Genomic DNA, 21,057 nt, shown 5'->3' on the forward strand with positions numbered 1-21,057 from the left:
ACAAAGGGAGGATTCCCGTCCATGGTGGGACAGGACAGGATGGCAGATTTCACCAGGCTGCTCAGAAGGACACAACGATTCAAAACTAACCAAGAGTTTATTTCTGGAATTGTTCATTTAATATCTTCAGACCTTGGTTGATCACAGGTAACAAACTGCAGAAAGCAAAACCTCCAACAAGGTGGGACTACTATGATGGTTTTTGCTGTGTGTGTGTGTGTGTGTGTGTGTGTGTGTGTGTGTGTGTGTGTGTGTTGGGAGAGCACTGTATACAAGCATAGTTAGTCATTTTGCTTTTCTCCACTCACTTTTAATGGTATGTTAGCATTGTGTGATTTCTAAAAATACTCAGAAGAGAACTCATCTTGGAACAAGCCTGTATTAGAGTATCTTTTCAATATTAAAAGATACATTTTATTCCTTAGTCCAGAACCCCAGGTAACAGTTTAAATTGGTCATCTTCACAGTCTGCTATTTAATCTGACCCAAACTTCAGGCAATTGGTACAAATAACTAATAAGGCAAAAATAACCCAACCGGCCAGGAAACTAATGCCCTGAGGTTGCAGATGGAGGCACTGATGCAGAGATACCAGACAGGTGATCTTTGGAGACTCAGGCTTCAATGCTGCCATTGATGAGGGCTGATTTCCCCTGGTGACATTACAGGCACCTCTCACTAGCCTTTTGCAGCCCTTTTACACCTGGGACATGGAGGCTCTTTGCTGCCTCTCCTCTGTTTTCTCCAGCATCTCAGGATCCCATTTGCTCACTCACATTCAGGCTGTACCACCCCGACCCTGCTCAGCTTTCCTACCCCTGCTCTTCCTCCTGCCCCCAACTTCATCATGCAGCCCCCCCCATATTGTTTCTTTGCTCTTTGTTTTTGACATAGTTTACAAACATTTGGAATGTGTTTTATTTTTGTAAGTAGTTTCCTCATTCTGTCTTAGTGAAACTATTCTATTATAGCTTCCACAAGTAATTATTTCAGCTCTACTTCTGTCTGAAGGAAAATGTCACTTGTAACTTTGTTGAGGGCATTTTGGGACAAGTTCCCATGAAACAGGAGACATGTGAAGAGCACTGAGATGGGAAATGGAATCTGCTAATTTTAGAAAAAGGCAAATACTCCTGCCTTTTGAGAGCAGGGACTGAATGTGACTTTCTGAGACTGGTTGTCCATTAACTCCAGCGCCTGTTGTTGGAGACAGCTGTCTTTGAATTATTGCAGGGAATAGGTTTCAGTAAGATGACGACAGAAAGCTACATGGGGTACAAAGCTTAAATGTAGGTGGTTCTCACCTGCAGCCCAGCAAGGGGGGAAAGCCGGCTGGCCAGGAACCCTGGGGGAGGTACGAAGGAAGCCATCCCATGTGTGGCCCAGGCTGACCGGCAGCAGCACCTGAGAACATGCACCCCTGGGCCCACCCCAGCCCCACTGAATCAGAAACTCATGGGGGTATGGGGTCTGGACAATCTCTATTTTAACAAGCCCTCCAGGGGATTCTGACACAGGCCAAGTATTAGACCATCATCTTCTCAGAGAACTTAGGATGTTTATGGCCAACCAGGCAGCTAGGCCCAGCACCTGTGATAATTTTAGCTACCATTACTGAGCATTGACCCTGTGCCCTGCTAGCTCCTTCATAAGTGCTGTCTCGTTTAATCTTCACTAAGTCCTCAGAGAGAGGAATTCGGCCTTGTGGATGAGGACATTAAGAGATGAGTTTGAGTTTCCTGCAGCCCTTGAGGGGCTGAGCACCGAGCTGGAAGGACACGCTATTAGTGCAACAGAAAAGAGTGGCAGTGGCATGGGCATTGCAAGTCCAAGAAGGATGCGGGCTGGGGCCCCCTGGAGATGCTAACTTCGTGGAGGAGGGAGGGCCTGAGCCATCCTTGAAGGAAGATGAGGACTTTCAAGAGGAAAGAGAAGGACATGTTCTGAGAACTCCAGCTGGAGATGGGTGCAGTAGCCAACCCTGGGGTCATATCTGCAAGTCCTCTTCCCTCTGAACCTGTGCCCTTGACCCCCTCTCTCCTGGCTTCCCATCTGTCCCCTCAACTCTCCAGGCTGCTCCGGGGAAGAAAGGTTTGGATCCTGGATAGCGGACAACCTTCTCTGCTGAAACGAGGAAGGCTGTGGAAAGGAAACAGATATTTTACATTAAAAGCAAGTTCCATTTTCTTGTATTTCCAGCCATATCATGGGTGATGTGCCCCGAAAACCCCTTCTGCTACCAAGCATCTTGAAAGCCTGGGTTTCTGTGATGGACATCATTGTAAATGCGTAGCCGAGCTTTGTGTTGCACAGAAAATGAGAAGGAAATCATAAAACAGAAGCATGAGGAAGAGCTGAGGTGCTGGGGGCGTCTGAGGAGGCTGGGGCTGGTCTTAGTCATCTGGGGCCTGCCTTGTCCCGAGGAGGCACAAGGCCCCTGGCCAAGCAGCAGAGGGCAATGGGGCCCACAGCAGTCCCCAGTGCGGGGAGATACCATAGAGAAAAAAAACATCAGAAAGTCACTCCTCTCCAGGCCAGGCAGTCAGAAGAGAAAAAACGTTACAGTGGCTTCAATTCATCGGAAACATGGCCATCTCCCAACAAGCCCAGCACCCATATGAGGAAGGCCCATGAAGAGTCCTTTGCCCCCAAGGAGCGTGAAGAGGCCTGGACAGCAAGACGGAACTGTGGGGCCAGCCCAGTGGAAATCTCACAAACTCAATAGATCTTAAATTAAGAAGTCGTCCATAAGGAAGTAAAAGAACTGGCCAAAAGAGAAGTTTGTAATTTATGTGAAAAGAAAAAAAAAAAAAAAGCGCAAAGTTTCCTTTTTATGTGTTCGTTTGTTTGAGACAGAGTCTCACTCTGTCGCCCAGGCTGGAGTGCAGTTGCAGCACGATCCCAGCTCACTGCAACCTCTGTCTCCTGGGTTCAAGCGATTCTCCTGCCTCAGCCTCCCGAGTAGCTGGGATTATAGGCACACGCCACCACTTCCAGCTAATTTTTGTATTTAGTAGAGACAGGGTTTCACCACGTTGGCCAGGCTGGTCTCAAAATCCTGACCTCAAGTCATCCACCCACCTTGGCCTCCCAAAGTGCTGGGATTACAGGCGTAAGCCACTGTGCCCAGCCCTTATGTTGTAATTTTTCTTTAAGACACCTAATAAAATGTTGCATTGCAGAGGTCTGTCACCACGAACCTCCACTTTTAGGTACAAGGGAAGGAGGAGCAGAGACATGAAGACGAGAAGCTAAGATTGGTTGGGCCCAGCCGAGGGGCCCTGTGCCAGGTGGGGAGGCACCTCTTGGGGGCAGGCGAGGCACAGGGACGGGCGCTTGACATGACTGGCATTACAGGGTGGCATTACAGCACACCCGGACATCTTCTCTGAGTTACAGAAAGTGACCTGTAATGTTGTCTGTTCTTCAGCATGCAAGAGGTGAGGCTCAGACATCTGGGTTCTTAGCTTTTGTCAAAGAATGCTCTTTTCTGTTATTGCATACTAAATATTGATTATATTATCAAGAATTTACATTGCACAGTGTGCCAACTTGAGGAGGCCTTCCTGACTGGGTGAGATGCCCTGAACTCCAAGTGCCCACTTGAACGGGGTCAGCCTGGGTCCCTGAGGGCAGCACAGGACAGGGCACACAGCTTGCCCAGAAGATGCCATCTGCCTGTCAGGCAAGAGGATGGTCTGACTCCTTTCCTCTCTTATATCCATAGAGATCTATTTTATTTCTTAGTTAAATCACAGTGAATTTCAAAGGGGATTGGAGGCAGCTTTTTGTGTCAATATTATTCAAATTAGAAAAGTCTAGAAAAAGGAATAATTTTTATTTTAAATGATTGAAAATAAAAATATATTAATTAATGCTATTTTTGAAACCTACATTTTCCTTAAGTGGCTAGAAGTAAACACTAGGAGAGCTCAGAAATATATGTGCTGGGAAGGTAGAGGGAGGAGGAAATGCAGTTAAAGGCAGCCACAAAAGCACAACTCGGTCCTGCCTTCTTGGGAAACAAGGCTAAAGGGGTCAGAGAGGATGCTGTGTCAAACAGCACTCATTTATGTAATAATTTGGTCATTTTTATATGAAATTTACATCCAGAGTGATGGATGAACAGTGTGTTACGGAAGGCTAATAAAAGTAGGCCACATACTTTATTCTCTAGGGTTCTGATGATAAAAGGATAGAAGTTGGAAGGAAGCAGCAGAAGGAGGGATGGCATTTTTCTTAGGTTGCCCATCTCAGATGGTGGCTGACTCACCTTTTCTTCATAATAGACCCAAAGCATAGTCAATTTGAGATTGAGTCCCTTGGCACCTTGGCAGGTCCCTGAACCTCTCTTTCTGAGGCATTGGTTAAATAAAATTTATGTGTTTTAATAGACTAGACAACCTGGAGACAGAGTTTCTATTTTGACAATGAAAACTAAGACACCAGCTTTGTTCTTGCCAGCAGGGATGGCCATCCACTGCCCCACACTTCTCTCAAAGGTGAGGCCCCAGAAATGTGTAAAAAAGGACTGAAGGTTTTTTCCTCAAGAAATGGTTTCAAATATGTTGAGATTCCCAGATAAATAGATCCAAGATTTGTTGCATAGAACATTGTAGAAAATCTTTCGGCTTAGAAAAGTCTAAATGCAGATATACTCAGTAGGATTCATGTAACACGTTGGTTAAAGAACCTTAATTTGACTCCTGCCTACCATGTGGGGTTTTCGTGATGTTTGAATGAACTTGCCCCTTTTATAAGCTGAGCAGAGTGTTTCTGCAACACACACCCTCAGGAGAGGTGACATAATTTGTTGGTTGGGGCTTCTTCTATAATTTGTAAAATAGGAATAATAATATCCACACTACAGGGGGCAGGTGGATTAAATAAGGAGGTAGATAAATATTATCTATTTGAACTCTGCAGAATGTCAAAACCCAACTACCATTATTTGGTTTGCAAATATCAGTGTTGAGCTGTACTATCTGATAGTAAATTAGCCAATAGTGTAATATTTTAGACTACTCCTAAAGTCCATGACAGTGGCATAGAGGAGGAATCCTGTTTAACTATTTGCTTAGAAACAAAAAAAGCACATTAAAATAAAATGAAACTTCAGTTTCAGGATAGCTGAACTGATTCTAAGCACCGTCAGCCAAAGCCAGCATTGTGGCTCCGGAGAAAAACTGACCACCCTATCCAAATTGAATCCTCACCCCAGCATGCAAGCGTCTGTCCCTGTCCCTGTCCCTGTGGAATTTCACTTAGTCCAGTCCTGGTTCATGCACCGCATCCATGACTGCTGTTGATAGGCTTTCTGATCCATAGTAAGGAAACAGCAATATTCACATGTGGCAAAGAAATTCACTCCATACCATTGCTGACACCCCCATTTAAACACAGGAAAGATGCCACAACTCGGTAGACAATTGTGTTTTTAATGCATGAGAGAAGGACAACAAGGTGAGCAGAGAAATTTACTCCAAAGGAAGTGGAGTTAAGTTAGGAAATGGAACAAAACTTTAAAATAAATACTTTTAGTCATTGCCTCAGAAAATTTCAGTAGATCATCACATACATAAAATAAGGGCAAGCTATTATTGAAAAACAAATAAGCATCAAAACATTCTTGGAAATTAAATACACATCTTTAGAAATGTGCACATTTAGACACATTCAGGTAACAATTTTAAAACTCCACAGATAAAATTGTACTAGCTTCTAGAGAGGGGTTATGTATAGCTGTAAACAAATCGTGAGAACATATGCCTTCTCATCTGTGATACAAGATGCTAGAAAACAGAGGAGCTGAGAAGACAGTCTTCAAGAAGGATTTTCATCTGAACCTTCCTTTGGTTTAGCCATATACTAGTATTCAAGGATGAGAATTAAATGGAGCCAGCCTTCAGACACAAGAGAGCTTTGAGAGTATACCCTCCTAAGTTAGATTATACTAAAGTATATAATCCAAACAATGGAAAATAAATCTAGGAAAGGGAAAGACATGTATGTAGCTGTCCAATTTAATATGTAATATAAAGTAAAGGTTCCTATAATAGAAATACCATAATGTTACATAGATATATGTGCAAAATCAAGGAAATTTAGACATTTATTAGACAGGACTCCTCAGTTCTCAGAAATATGTCTTGACCAGTTATGCATAATTGGGTTTTGTGGCGATTTTTAGCTCACATAACTGGCACTTCCAAGAGACTCATCTTTATTATGGGCATGGTTGGGTCCAGGAGCTGAAACATTGTCTTAGAAGTATGTTCTTCTCCAATCCGCGGATAAGTTCTTCCCTGTGCTGGTTAAAATGGCAGCCTTTTATCCAAAACTTATAACCAATCCATTTATTCCAGCCCAGTTGGACCATCTTCCTGAATACCCAAGGTGCTGAGAAGGACTTTGATTGGTCCAGCATGTGACACATACTCACCTTTGGACATAACATTGTCCTAGGGGAATAGTTAGGGGCAGATAGTCTCACCCAGATATGATAAATTGGTTATCTGCAAGAGGGCAGAATTCTTTTAACACAAACAGAGTGAGAGTGGTGGGCAGAGAAAAACAACAGCTGTTTATTATATGTTTTTAAAAGAACAGCAATTGGAACACAGCTGTGTCCTACAGTGGAATAACTTGGAACTTTCTCTGCCCAGGGACTCTAATAGGCACGTTAGGATTCTAGGACTAGAGTTTGATTCAGATAGTGAAGAAATAGGAGCTGACTGATACCAACAATACATCACTTGACTCTTAAGAGAATCCAGGTCTAATTTTAGATCCATAAATGTTTTTCAAACCTTCATTATCTTGCCTTCTTGAAAAGATAAAAATGTGTATGTGTATATTGCAGTGTTCTGGAGTCAACTGATTACCTTCATCATGGAATGTCTTTGAGGAGCCCAGGTCTGTGGCATTTTTGACTAGTACCTTAATATAAAATGTTAGGAAATGGTGCCCATCAAACTAAAGAGGCTGTGATTTTGACAAGGAATGAACAGGCAAACTTCACTTGGAGGAAACTGTGCCTAGGGAATCAGTTAGAGAGAGGGGAACGAAGTTTGAGGTGCATACTCAGAGTAGAATCTATATAATGCTGGTGGCAGAGGGTCTCTCAAAGGCGAATCCTAAACCCAGCGCCTCCAAACCATGCCTCCTGAACATTTGCACCCTGTGTATGCACACAGACCCTAGGGATTCCAACCACTCAACAGTATTTGATGTTTCCCATGCAGCCTGGCATTTATCTGCTTTTTCCCATCTTTTGACCCAACTGTCCTCTGCCTGCCAAAATCATGCTTGTGTTCAGATGCAGTCCAGTGGTCACTTTCCTGTCTCCTCTAATTAAAATGAGCGACCACTTCTATATTCCTGTGGTATTGTCCATGAATCCCACCATCTCAACTCTTAAATTAACTGAAATGTATTGTGTACATTGGTGGGTTTAAACTAGGGTATACATTCTTCTGGGAGAACACCAGGACTCTCCAAGGGAATCCACTTCCAAATGTTATACCTCCACATGTATTCTTTCCTGGAATTCACGTGCCTGAGAATTCACCCGTGACCAGCATCATTCCAAGTCTTTTTCCCCAATGCCAGTTTTACAGATACCTGCCTTCTCCCTCATAAAAGACAAACATACCCCTCACCTATCGGGAAACTCACTGGGATGCACTTTCCTGAGATGGGCAAGCCTTATTCCCGACCTCAAACAAGAGAACAAATGGAAATATTAGTATAAGATCGAGCAGATAAATAACTTTAATGAGTTGGTGGCAAATCTTTTTGAACATCAGGTGGTTTCCCAATTTTTCTTTCCAACCAAATTGACGAAGGATCTAATTGAGTTATCAGATTATAGATCATTAAGAATAATTTTTGTGACAGACTAATTAAGTGATTATTGACATATGTTAGAGGAAAAGTTTTAAAAACCTAATGGAATGATGTAACTATAACAAAAGTCCCTTAATTTACCTTTGTATGTGACAAGTTTTGCCTAGTGCTCATCTGTAAGATGAAAAATAGACTTGAATTTATGCCAAACCCTGCCTCATGCTAGCAGTAAGTAATCCAGTCATTTTTAAGGAATTAATTGGAAAAGCCTCACTCACTTATGAAATGCATTTCCAAATGATATTTTACCTTTTTGCTTAACAAATGTCAAAGTTTCTAGAACATTTGTATAATTTTGGTTTGCTGTTTTCCTTTAGCACAAGGATAACAGTATAAAAAGGAATTTAATACAACTGCCTTATGGTTAGGGGAAATAAAAATTACATTTTAAGTTATATACATATTTTATACAAAGAGGCTTGATGAATGAAAAAAAAACTCAAGCATAAAGTACATTCAATTAGGATGAGATTTTGTTAGGTAGTGAAATGGAAATAAGTTCAAGGAAGAAGAGACATGCTCTAAAACGCTGCCTATTAAAGGAAGAACTCATTTACTCATTTTTACGTGGAGGGGGCTGGGCATGAAAATACTATGATATCCAGATTCCTTTGTTTATATTTTTAAATGGCAAAATATTTATTTATAAAATATTAATACTTATAACACAATTAAAATATACATCTCTTGCAACCAACTAAATTAGTGATGGAAATTTTCAGATATCAGTGAAAAATGGAAGGAGATGCATGATTGTTCAAAATTATTTGGAGGGATATGCAAAAAAAAATTTCCATTTATTTATTTATTTTTAAGATGGAGTCTTGCTCTGTCGCCCAGGCTGGAGTTCAGTGGTGAGATCTTGGCTCACTGCGGCCTCCACCTCCCATCTTCAAGCGATTCTCTGCCTCAACCTCCCGAGTAGCTGGGACTACAGGTGCCCCCCACCACACCTGTCTAATTTTTGTATTTTTAGTAGAGATGGGGTTTTGCCATGTTGGCCAGGCTGGTCTCAAACTCCTGGCCTCAGTGATCTGCCCACCTCAGCCTCCCAAAATGCTGGGATTACAGGTATGAGCCGCTGCATGCGCCCCCCCGCAGCCCAAATTATTGAAATGCTTTATGTCAGTTTGTATCACTAGTTCAGAAGCACTTCACGTTATTTTTCCCTTTCTTCCAAGTGCCTAAAACATGGAGAACAAAGCACAGGTTAAGATGAAGTGCAGCATTGCTTATTGGTTGTGAGTGGCTGTGGAACCCACAGGCAGCGGTGTGAGGTGGCGAGGTAGCTTTTCTTTCTTTGAAACATTTTCTCTGGGCCATATACACTTGGTGAAACTGGCTCTTGAGAAATCTTCTTAATGAACCACAAAAAAGCAATATCATGGGACACAAGATCTTTAATTTGCATTTAACAAAACAATAAAAGCGAATCCACTCCAAAATTACTTGGAAGATACTTATATTTAGTGATGGAATTATCTTTGCTGACTCTGTAAAAGAAAAACTAGTACTGAACTGAGAATAATTGTGTTCAACTTGAGGAACTACTAGCCCTAAGTTAGCATTTTCTTCTTTATGCTTGAGCTGAAGAATTTACCAAAGCTCATTCAGAGATATGTAATGGCCTCTGATTATATAATTTAGGTGGAGGACAATAGAAGGGTTACTATTCCTTACTTAGACTCTGGCTATTCATTTAGAAGAGAATTAAATCATGAATTTATATTAGGCTTCTGTTAAAGACAAAGTAAGTGTGTTTTTTCACATTTGCAAAAATCCTGCAGTAATAACTTTTTAGTTCAAAAAGGTTGTTCATGCCTTAAGAGAATAGCAAAGCTGCCAGTGCATTAATTAACTCAAAAATAATGACTTACCCTCTCAGAGACGACAGAATATAGCAGAAAGGACAAAGCCAATGTTGTATTCCTTTTAAAGATTCCTAATTAGTCACTGGTCAGTTGTAAAAATGGGTGTTTACATCCTATATGTTGATTTGGCTTTTCAAAGACTGCAGTTCTACTCTAGAAGGGATTTTAGAGCCCGTCAGAACCAACTGCTTATTTTACAGAAAGGGGAAAGGGGATTGTTCAGAGTGCAATTTGGGCTCTTAATTCAGCCCTCCTCCTGCTGCCCCTGGGTTTCAGGCTGGGGTCCCTGGACCGCTGGCTCTAGGCAAGCCCTTCAGGGGCTGGAGAGAGGGTGGGAAATGGGACACACACAGGATCTGGAGGACAGGACCTGGGCCCCCAACCTCGATGCAGCCCAAGCAGCTCCACGTTTTCCTTTTATGTTCTGAGTTTCCGTTTAGCATTGATGAAGAAAAAAAAAATAAAAAAGTCTCCTGCACCATTATCTCATTCAGAAATTGTCAAAACATGTTACAGTTAATGGGGTTAATCATCGGAACCAGCCAAAGGAAGAAAAGAGATGTGGGGTGGGGGCAGGATGAGTGAGATGGGCGTGTCTGATTCCAAACAAAAGATGCCCAGGACAGAGCAGACCTTGGAAAGGAGTGATCAGAAATTGCCTAAAAACTCACGCCAACCCAGGTTGGGGCTTCACAGAAATATCTCCCCTTCTCTTCAAATCTGTGCTCTTTCTGACAGCTCACCAAGAAGCTTCTCCAGGAAGTTCCCCACGCAGCCACCATCACCCTCCTCAAAGCCTTTGCAGGTGCTCCCCCTTGGCCGCAGCCTGCCCCACCCTATACTCCAAGCAGTTGCCAGAATCACCGTGGGGAGGTCTGCCCAGTCGGGTCCTACCCCTTTGGCAGAAGGCCTTGCACCCATGTTTCCTCTCCTCCCAGCATTTAGACAGTTGTCTTTTCAATTCCTGTGCCACTCTTCTCCCTGGAGGCAGGTAAACCTCCTGAGAGCAGAGCCCCCCTACCTGCTTCTGCACCAATGGCATGAATGGTGTCACAGGGCTGTGGCCAGGCCACACGGGCCATGGGAAGATTATCCACATGGAGAGCAGGAGAGTTGGCCTGGGCAAAAGGGGAGCTCTGGTAATAGCACTCGCATTAGTCATTTTGTAAATGGTTTAACACATGTGTGCACTGAATATGTGACCTCTCACTCCATGTTGATTTAAGGCTTTGCAGGTGGCTTAATTTAGACCACAGGCTCTCAACTTTTTTTTTCTTTTGCCTCAAAACTTCTGAGGAATATATATGTATGACCAGACAAGCATTCCTGATCTTTATAACTGGCTAGAGAAGGGGTAGAGCAGGGTTAGAGTCCCTCTGCCCTGCAATGTGTTCTGTGCTTCCAGAGGGCATGTACCAGGTGCTCTGAGGGCCCCCTCCAAGGGGCCTGGCAGCAGAGGGCTAGCAGGGGCACATTTGTTCAGGCCACTTCACACCTGAGTGATAATCCCTGGAGAGGGAAGAGGGTAAGCCAGGCTAAACCAGCATTTGTGTGGCCCCTACTGTGTGCCACCACCTCACTCAGTCTGGCCTGCCACACTCTGCCTATGGGAGCACACCAAGTGTTGGTGTGACCATACAGCATTGTCATTCTTTGTGTACGTGTCTGTCCCTTCAGAAGCTGTGAGTGCCAGAGAGCCCACATGTTTGGATTGGAAATCTGTGTCCCCAGGCCCTGTCATGGGGCCCTTCACATTCAGGCACCCACTCAGCAATAGGGACCCTGTGGGCAGCAGCATTACCTTACTCCGTTAGGGTGTGAATCCAGGCCTCTGTGACCTGAGAGTTTTGTTCTTGTCATACTTTTTATATACAACATAGACAGAAAAAAATGTGCTGGTTTTATTGTTCAGTGATGGCGGCAAAAGGGAAGGCAAGAGAGGAGTGAGGGGGAACAGGGAGCTACTGTGACATTTCTTCTCAATATTTGTCTTGAATTAAGAGTCTGGCCACAAAAGCTGGGGAGAGAACTAGAAGAGCGAGGTTGCAGCAGACCAGCATCACTGCATTCAGCATATCTCCTCATGCGTTTGCGCTGTTCTAAACTATTCCTTTTTTTTCATTCTATTCTTTACTTTGGAGCTCTTTAGTGAAATGTATATTCTTTTAAACTTTTGTTCTTTCATTTGTTTTATTGTTTGGAATCTCAAACCAACACCTGATGGGATTTTATTTTGGTTTTGTTGATGATAAGTTGTTAGTCTCCTGTCCAGTTAAAATATTGGTGATGTTGAGTGCAATTGTGATGTCACGTGCAATTGTGATGTCACTTCACTCTCAGTGCATGATTTTGTGGAGTGAGCATTCCTAGAGGAGTCTTAATTCACTTTGGGCATCCAGTGACTATTAAGGGGAAGAATGACCTTAAAACAAAATACACTGGGACTGCAACAAAACATAGTCCTTGTTTCCTGGACTGTCATAAATAGTGCTTAGATCATATATCCTGAAGTGTCTTGAAGTTTAAAATCTGTTTTTATTAAAAAACAGTAACAACTCTAATATACATCGGGCTAGAGTTGTGTGTTTTTGTCCTTCAAATTTCATCTCTATGCGTAGAGCCTTCTGTGATTTTAGGGAATCTAGAAGCTCAGGAAGAGAAAAATAATGACCTCCCATTCCTTACACTTAATGTATGGCTATCTACGAATAGCTAGGTAGTTGTGCAGAATGTCCATAGTGCTACCCATCATTAGTATTAGTGCTTGACAGAACCTGGCTTGGAGAGCGAGTTGCCGCTCTGTGCATCTCACCAAACTGCTGCAGCAAATCACATTTAGTGCGTAGGAGCCAGGTAACCGCAACCACAGAAACTGGCCTCACATGTAAAAATTAAGGGAGAGCCAAAAGCTGGGGAGTAGGGCCATGAATCTTCTAGGCTAGATTTCAAATATGAAATACACGTGAGATGTTTTCAAACTGATATTTATATCTACTTATTTATATTTCCAAAAACTCTAATTGTTGTTAATGTTTTTCTAAAGATCTCACATTAAACAAATTCCATTAAACCAAAGGTCAGACTAGAAACAATTGTATTCAACATGTCATTAGTTTGAATTTTTAAATGTGTTTGCCCATAGTCATAGAGAGGAGACCAATATAAAAGGCTAATTAATCAAATACTGATTTTTAAGGGAAAATTTTGCTCTCAATCTTACACGAATGACTCCCTCTGAGTTAAAATGTTTCAGGAGTATTCAGCAGTATTTGAATGAGGGTCTTCCTTTATTTTGAGCACCCTGAATCTGAAATTTTAGAGTGGGGCCAACACACTGATGTCACACTTGTTAGGCAGTGTGGACCCCGGAATGGTTTGGGCTGACCTGTCCTTACCGTTTCTTGTCCAGTAAGCCTGCCCCTGGGGTCTGGCAGCCACTGCAGCCCGGATGGAGTCCCACAGGTGCTGTCAGAGGCGGAGGAGACCGTGTCCGTTGGCAGCTGTTTTGCGTCGGAGGACACGACCGAGGACTCGGGAGTGATGAGTTCCCCTTCAGACATCGTCTCTCTGGACTCGCAGCAGGACAGCATGAAATACAAAGACAAGTGGGCCACGGACCAGGAAGACTGCAGTGACCAGGACCTCGCTGGAACCCCAGACCTGGGTCCCCAGAAGAGCCCTTTGTGGGAGAAGAATGGCTTTGAGAACTCACATCTGAGGTGAGTCATGGGAAGGACGGGTGGGGACGGAAGTCACAGCCACATCTGTGTCTCTAAAGAGTGTCTTTTGTCACGAGATCCAACACGTGCTATCACAATCTGCGCTGCACCAGGGCCCCGACCCTGATTCACGGCAGCTGCTCTCAGGCATGTCTCTGTGCTGTCTGTACATCTGCAGTAACTTACAAAGACTGTGTAAGAGTGACTTGTTTGCTTTGGCACCATACCCTTAAGTATATTTTTCTACTCAACATCGTGTTTGTAAGATTTATCCATGATGATATCTGTGTTGTTCATTCATTTATTTACCCATTTTCCTGATAATGAGCACTTGGATTGTTCTAGTTTTTGAGGGCTAAAAACAATGAACAAGAAACATACGTCTCTATTTACATGTAGAGACTTTTCTAGAAGAGGAAACTGACAGGAAAGAGACTCATCTTCAGCTTTATGGGATACCTGAAATGCTCATGCAGTTGGCAGGCCCCCCAGTGTCTGCAAGGTCCCCTTGTTGCACACCGATGCCAGTATTTAAGATCAGTAGACATGTTGAGCTTTGCCAGCGTGTAGGCATAGATGGCTTCTCATGTAGCTTTCATTTACAGTTCTCTGATTAGGAAGGATGAGCATCTTGTCTTTTGTTCATTAGCAATTTGGGTCTTGTATTGTATTAATTGCCTTTTCATAGCCTTTGCCCTTTTAAAAAACATGCTACATTTGGCCTGGCATGGTGGCTCATGCCCATAACCCCAGCATTTTGAGAGGCTGAAACAGGAGGATTGCTTGAGTCCAGGAGTTCAAGACCAGCATGGTCAATATAGTGAGACCTTTTCTCTACAAAAAAAAATTTAAAAATTAGCTGAGCGTGGTAGCACGTGCCTGTAGTCCCAGCTACTCTGGAGGCTGAGATGGGAGGATCACTTAAGCCCAGGAGGTGAAGGTTGCAGTGAGCTAAGATCCCACCACTGCACTCCAGCCTGGGCAGTAGAGCAAGACTCTGTCTCAAAAAAAATTGAATTAAATTAAAAATTGTTATGTTTACTTTTTTTGATTATTAAATTCTCCTTTGTCAGTTATTCGCACATGGAACATTTCTAAGTCTGTGGCTCGAACTTACCTGTGTTTTCTTTTCTTGTACAATGATTGTCTTCACATTTTAGTATTCATTTTTCCTTTTTCTCTCAGATGTATATAATCTTTGCCTATTTAAGAGATCCTTCCTGTACCCTAAAAGACTAAAGATAGCCTGAATTTCTTGTAAAACTGCATTCTCACATTTGGGCTCTCCTATACGTGGGGTTTATTTTTGGGTGTGATGTGAAGAAGGATCTGTTTTTTCCCACTGATTCCTATCCCCGCTGTGGTCAGACATCAAGTGTCCATGTGCACGTTGTTCTGTTCCAGCGCTCTTTCCGTAGCACTGGTGTATTTGTCCATCTCTGTACCAATATCACACTGTCAGGATTCCTTTCTTTATTCTTATATAGAAAGGCATGTTGATTCTCTTCAGCCCAGCAATGTTTTTCATCTTTTAGATAACTTCAAGAACGCATCAAATAAATACTATGGAAATGTTAACAGAAAGAAGGTAAAATGGGCTGGATGCGGTGGCTCAAGCCTATAATCCTAGCACTTTGGGAGGCTCAGGTGGGTGGATCACCTGAGGTCAGGAGTTCAAGACCCACCTGGCCAACATGGTGAAACCCCATCTCTACTAAAAATACAAAAATTGGCTGAGTGTGGTGGCGCTTGCCTGTAGTCCCAGCTACTCGGGAGGCTGAGGCAAGAGAATTGCTTGAACTCTGGAGGCAGAGGTTGCGGTGAGCCGAGATCGCGCCATTGCACTCCTGTCTGGGTGACAGAGTGAGACTCCATCCCAGAAAAAGAAAAAAAAAAGGAAATAAGGTAAAATGATTTAAAGAAATAGTTCATAAGCCAGTCACCAAAATGAATAAATGCTTTTATAATATGTTTTTCGGGTTTTGTTCCAACCCTATTCATATGAACACACAAATCTGTATCTGGTTAGTGTAATTGTCTTATCAGTAATACTTTATATATCTTTGTACCTAACAGTTTGTCATGACCAGTTCCCCATGTTGTTATACACACTCCCTAATAACGTTGAAGTATAGCTCTTCAATTCTAAGGGTGACTCCAAGACCAAGTTTATATTTCGTCAGAAAGGAAATTTGAAGGCAGCAATTGGTTCCTTCCTGCCTACCCCACACAAGATGCATTTTGCTGAGGTTGGCCTGTGTTGTTTACATCTGTGAGAACAGAGGAAAATTATGGCATTTTCCTTTTAGTCATTCAACATAAAGAAAAATCACTTTCTACTGTAATCTCTACGTCTTTTCTGCAGTTTGCATGGGGATTGCACAGGTTTGCATTCCACATCTGAAACTAATCAGACGTGCGTTACTGTGCACCCTGAGGGATGCTGCGCATAGGACTCATTGTTTGCTTTGCTGGTGCTGACCGTTGATATAAAATCTTGCTGATTTCTATCCAAATAATGAGGGTTCATATTGACTATGGCCACAGCCAGGATAATCACTGAGTCTTTGGAACCTGATGCTTTATGCAAACAGGGAACACGGCATGTTTTCCTGCCCTCATCTCTGGGGTGCCACTGAATTTGAGAGTACTGTGGTGGGGAGGGAGGGAGTTTGGGAATCTGATAGACCTACAGTGGAATCTCACCACCACTAACTAGCTGTTTGGCCTTTAAGAGTCCACTTAATTTTGCCAAGCATTACCTTTTGATCATACACAGTACGGATATGCCACCTATCTATCAGAGTTGTCATGAGCCTGTGAAAAGCCCAGCACAGATGATACCATGCACGTTGCATATATAATAAGTAGTACCCATTGTCAGAACTATTGCCCTTAGTTTAGGAAACGGGGGCACCATTGAATTGCCCTGGGCAATCACTTTCCTTCACCGGGTTGTGATCAGCTCATCAGTCAGATGAGGATGAAGATGCTGTCTGAGCCCCTTAGCCCTGGCTGTGATGCTGGGTTATTTGCCCAAGAGTTGGGATTGACTCTGCCCTTGCATGGAATGACTCTAGTCTTTTTGTTTTTTGTTTTTGGAGGGTAGGGGGGATTTCATAGAATGAATCTAGTTTTTTGGGTACCATTTTGAGGTTTTTTGGGTTTTTTTACAGGAATTATCTCAACTGACAAATTAGACATATTCAGAGATTTCAGCATGGTATATCACATTTTTTCCCAAATACATGATTTTCAATAAATTTCAGGATTACTTCAAAGCGGTGCCTCCCATGCAATGCAAGGGTTGCAAATATGGATGCCTTAGAGGCAAGGCAGTGGTTAGGCAAGGTTGAGGGAGGTTCAGCAGATGAGAGACCACAGGCAGTGTGGAAAACACATGCTTTCTCTAAAGAGAGCAGCCCTGCTCCCTCTGTCCAACTGTCACCCTGTGGGTTACAGACCCAGTGTGGCCAGTTTTTGAAGAGAAGCCAGAAATCTGGATTTTTATGTAACGTCTCCCAAATTGTAAATGTTGGCAACCAATTCAAGCACTCAGGGTGAAACGGAACACATATGCAAGTTGGATGTGGCCTGTTCCCAGACTTACACCCTTCTAAAGACTGAAGGCTGCATCGATTGTTCCACTTCTTTTTGGGACAAACAAGATTACTTTCCTTGCCTATTCCCCAACTTTGGAATATAGTTGCAGCTACTCAGGTATTTCCTGTGCTTGAAAAATATCGATTCACACATAAAGTTGGGAATGAAGAGAGAATCTTCCTCTTTTGATGAAAATAGTGTGTTCCAGGGACAGGCTCGGCATTCTCATCTGGAGTGAACCCCGTCGAAAGCCAAGGCAGCACAGGGGTGGCAAAGGCAGAGCTGGCGGGGACTGCCCCGGCAGCAGAACTCAGGTGTGGCCCGATGGAGCAGACCGGTCGGGTGGTCACGATCCCTACAGTGAGGACCCATGCCTCGGGGCTGACAGCCCAGACTCAAGGTGAGCTCGTGAGAGCACAGAAACCACCACTGTTCACAGGGGTGTGGCCCTCACCTCGGCCACCTGCACAGAAGAACCGTATCAGAACACTAAACAGCAGCGTCCATGTTCAGACTCTGGCGGTCAAGAGAAACAATAGCAAAGAGGAGGTTTTCTGACAGGCAGTGTGAGCAAAAGCCTGGCAGAGCGTCCTTAGTTGGCACCTCAAGCGCCTCTTTCATTGTGCCCTGAAACACATACCCAACCTTGATCAAGAGGAGGCTGCCCAGAGAGGGCATGACCACCATTCCCGGTGCCCTGTGCCTGATCCCCGAGCCCAGCCTCCTGGCCCTACCCTGGATGACTCCCATACCTGGTTTCTGCAACTCATCCTGAGCTGCCCATTTGTGCTCCCAGAACCCGTGTTCATCTTACATGGCAAACGATGAAGATGTCGGACATGGCTGTGACATGAGCCCTCTCCATCCCCTCTGAATGCCAGGCCTTAGGGGCTCAGGCAAAGCCGAAGTCACCTTCTGTCTGGCTGGCAAGGCCAGGCCTCTAGGCTGGGAGTGGAGTTGGATAGGTTGTGAAGCTGTCCCTGATAGCCCCAGACATCTTCAGCCTGCAGAAAATCTCTGCTGTAGTCCCAGTCATCAGGAAAACGAGGATTGCTCATGGTTTATCAACTTGGCCAAAGTGGTGTCTTCTGTTGCCACCCCTCTGTTATTTGGGTATTCACTAAACACTGGGAACAGCCTTAAGACCCTTCATCACCTGGGAAGACCCAAGTGTGTAAGGTCTACATCGCTATGTTCTAGTTTTCTTAGCTATTTCTCCTTTCTCTGCACCCTACGAAGGTCAAAATCATCCAGACTCCTTTGGCTAGGGATGCGTGGGTTCACACATTGACAAGCTGAAGGCAAACACCATTTCCTCAAGAGCTCTGCCACCTGTCCAAGGAGAGAGCCATATTGGGCTGGCCACAGCTAAAAACTGTCCTGGTTCAGTGGCATCTTCACTGCTTGGGTTGTGTGCAGTTGTATTTAGGGGCTCGACTGGCCTCGCTGCTGCTGCAGCCCTTGCTTCATACGTGGCAGCATTGGTGGGCTCCATTTGGTGTCCTTGGAGCCAAGGCATTAAATTGAAGAGCCTAAGGAATACCATGCTTCTAAGAAGAGCAAGTGTGAATGCTTGGTAATAATTGGAATATGTTGCGCGTTGGCTCACGCCTGTACTCCCAGCACTTTGGGAGGCTGAGGCAGGCGGATCACCTAAGGTCAGGAGTTCAAGACCAGCCTGGCCAATGTGGTGAAACCCCATCTCTACTAAAATTACAAAAAATAGCCAAGCATGCTGGCGGATGCCTGTAATCCCAGCCACTAGGGAGGCTGAGGCAAGAGAATCACTTGAACCCACGAGGCAGAGGTTGCAGTAAGCTGAGATCACACCACTGCATTCCAGCCTGGGTGACAAGAGCAAAACTCCATCTCAAAAAATAATAATGATAATTGGAATATATTACATGTGCTGCTGCAATTTGAAAAGAATGTGTTTTTCACGTCATTTGATTGTATCCGATTATAATTTTTCACTGCAAAATAAATCTCAGTTGAAATTTGACCTTGTAAAGGGAAAATCAGACTCCCAGAGTCTTCCTCTCAACATAGTACAGCCAATGAAGAAACTCCCTCAGCCCAAAAGCTGAACAGGAATAACAGAAATGTGGTGGTTGCATTTCATTCTGGGGACACCTGGGCATGGCCCTCAGGGAAGGTCCTGTGTGCCTCACACATAGCTCTGCCATGGACTACATGGACCCACAGACTCTTATAACAGGCATCTGTCCCTTATGTATGACCCCAGCCAATGCTCCTAATACTTAAAGAGTCACTTAATGTGAAGATTGAAGAGTCTGCATTTAGACTGCTTAGGGAAGGAACTGCCCATGGCTGGCAGTGGTTTGCCCAGTGGCTTCACCTCTTGGTTCAGTTTCCTGGTCAGTAAAATTGAGATATGCACTACCTCCGCTTACAATAGTGCCTGATACATTGCTAGCCTTCAACGATTGGTACCTGGTATTATTGTTGCAGGTATTGTTATGTACAACTGACTGAGGAAGGGGAGAAATTTGATTTGTTAGGTAATCTTTGTAACTTGTATCTAGCTCTGATCATCTTCCTCTTTATTTATAACGTGTTTGAAAAAGATAAATAGACACATATATATGTGTGCATGCATATGTGTGCATGTATTTGTGTATATATATGTGTGTGTATGTATTTGTGTGTATATATATGTGTGTATATACATGAGAGAGAGGGAGAAACAGAGAGAGAGATGGATGGGGAAATAGAGGAGACTGTTATCTCCTCCTACCTGCAGGGAAGGAACAGTGGAACTAGCACTGATTATAAACTCTTGAATTCTGAAAGCAACCTTGCTGTAATCAGGCAGTATCTAACTGTGTATAATTATTGTGAAAATCTGAGTTCTAGGGTTCCTTTTGGGAACATCAATTCCACAGGAATGCTGTGAGGAGTGAAAGACAGAGATTGAATAAGTGGGTGTCAGGCTTTTTTTTTTCTTTTTTTTTTTTAAACGGTAAGGCCAAACCGTAATCATGTGCAGAGCCACCAAAGGTAGAGAGCGTAGCTTCTCCAGTTGAAGGGAGCCTCCCTGGAGTGCCTGATGTCCCATTTCAACCTGGAAGCCTGTACATTCCTTCTCAGCCCCCACTTTTCGGTGCATGCTGGGGATGATGGCTGCAGAAGCGCTTTATGAGGAGCTGTGCCATTACCTGCAGGCTTGTGGCTATAAGGAGCCTTATGGGACTGAGGGCCTGTGCTGAGAGGTGCAGAGGGACCCAGATCACACCAACCAACCTCTGAAACCTGGTGGGTGCAGAAACTTTGTGACACAGGAGCATTTAGAAACATTTGGCACCACCTAGAACCTTGAAACTTCATTGTTGACTGAAAGGTGAGTATGCAGCTCATGACTATGTGAGAGTGCATAGATTATGTGCAAATATTATGCCTTTTATTTTTTTTTGAGATGGAGTCTCACTCTGTCACCCAGGCTATAGTGCAGTGGTGTGATCTTGGCTCACTGCATCCTCCCCCTCCTGGGTTCAGGCGATTCTCCTGCCCCAGCTTCCCAAGTAGCTGGGATTACAGGTGCATGCCACCATGCTAATTTTTGTACTTTTAGTAAAGACGGGGTTTATCCCTGTTGGCTAGACTGGTCTCAGACTCCTGACCTGAAGAGATCTGCCCACTTTGGCCTCCCAAAATGCTGCGATTACAGGCATGAGCCACTGCACCGAGCTACTATGCCATTTTATACAAAGGAGTTGAGCATCCACAGAATTTGGTATCTATGGGGGATCCTAGAACCAATCCCCCTTTCCTCAGATACAGAGAGGGTTGCATAACAACTTTGTGACTACTGGATAATTTAGAAACATTTTCTACACTCCAGACCCCTTCTAGAACCCTGAAACTTTGTCACTGCATTTACAAAGGACTGTTTAAAACACGTGTGAGACCTTGGAGAGCTGCACCGTCCAGTATGT

The 21,057-nt window shown here is 43.8% G+C and overlaps 1 protein-coding gene across 3 annotated transcripts in view; it reads left to right on the top strand.

Annotated features, from left to right (window-relative positions):
* COBL (cordon-bleu WH2 repeat protein) overlaps positions 1–21,057 on the top strand; it is a 208,224-nt gene that overhangs the window by 166,197 nt on the left and 20,970 nt on the right. For all 3 annotated transcript variants that reach the window (XM_012002084.1, XM_012002085.1, XM_012002086.1), the window contains one exon: positions 13,189–13,498. In XM_012002084.1, coding sequence (XP_011857474.1) covers positions 13,189–13,498 — 310 coding nt within the window. The remainder of the gene's footprint in view (positions 1–13,188; positions 13,499–21,057) is intronic.

Source organism: Mandrillus leucophaeus, unplaced genomic scaffold, assembly GCF_000951045.1.
Source record: "Mandrillus leucophaeus isolate KB7577 unplaced genomic scaffold, Mleu.le_1.0 Scaffold678, whole genome shotgun sequence".
Taxonomy (NCBI): domain Eukaryota; kingdom Metazoa; phylum Chordata; class Mammalia; order Primates; family Cercopithecidae; genus Mandrillus; species Mandrillus leucophaeus.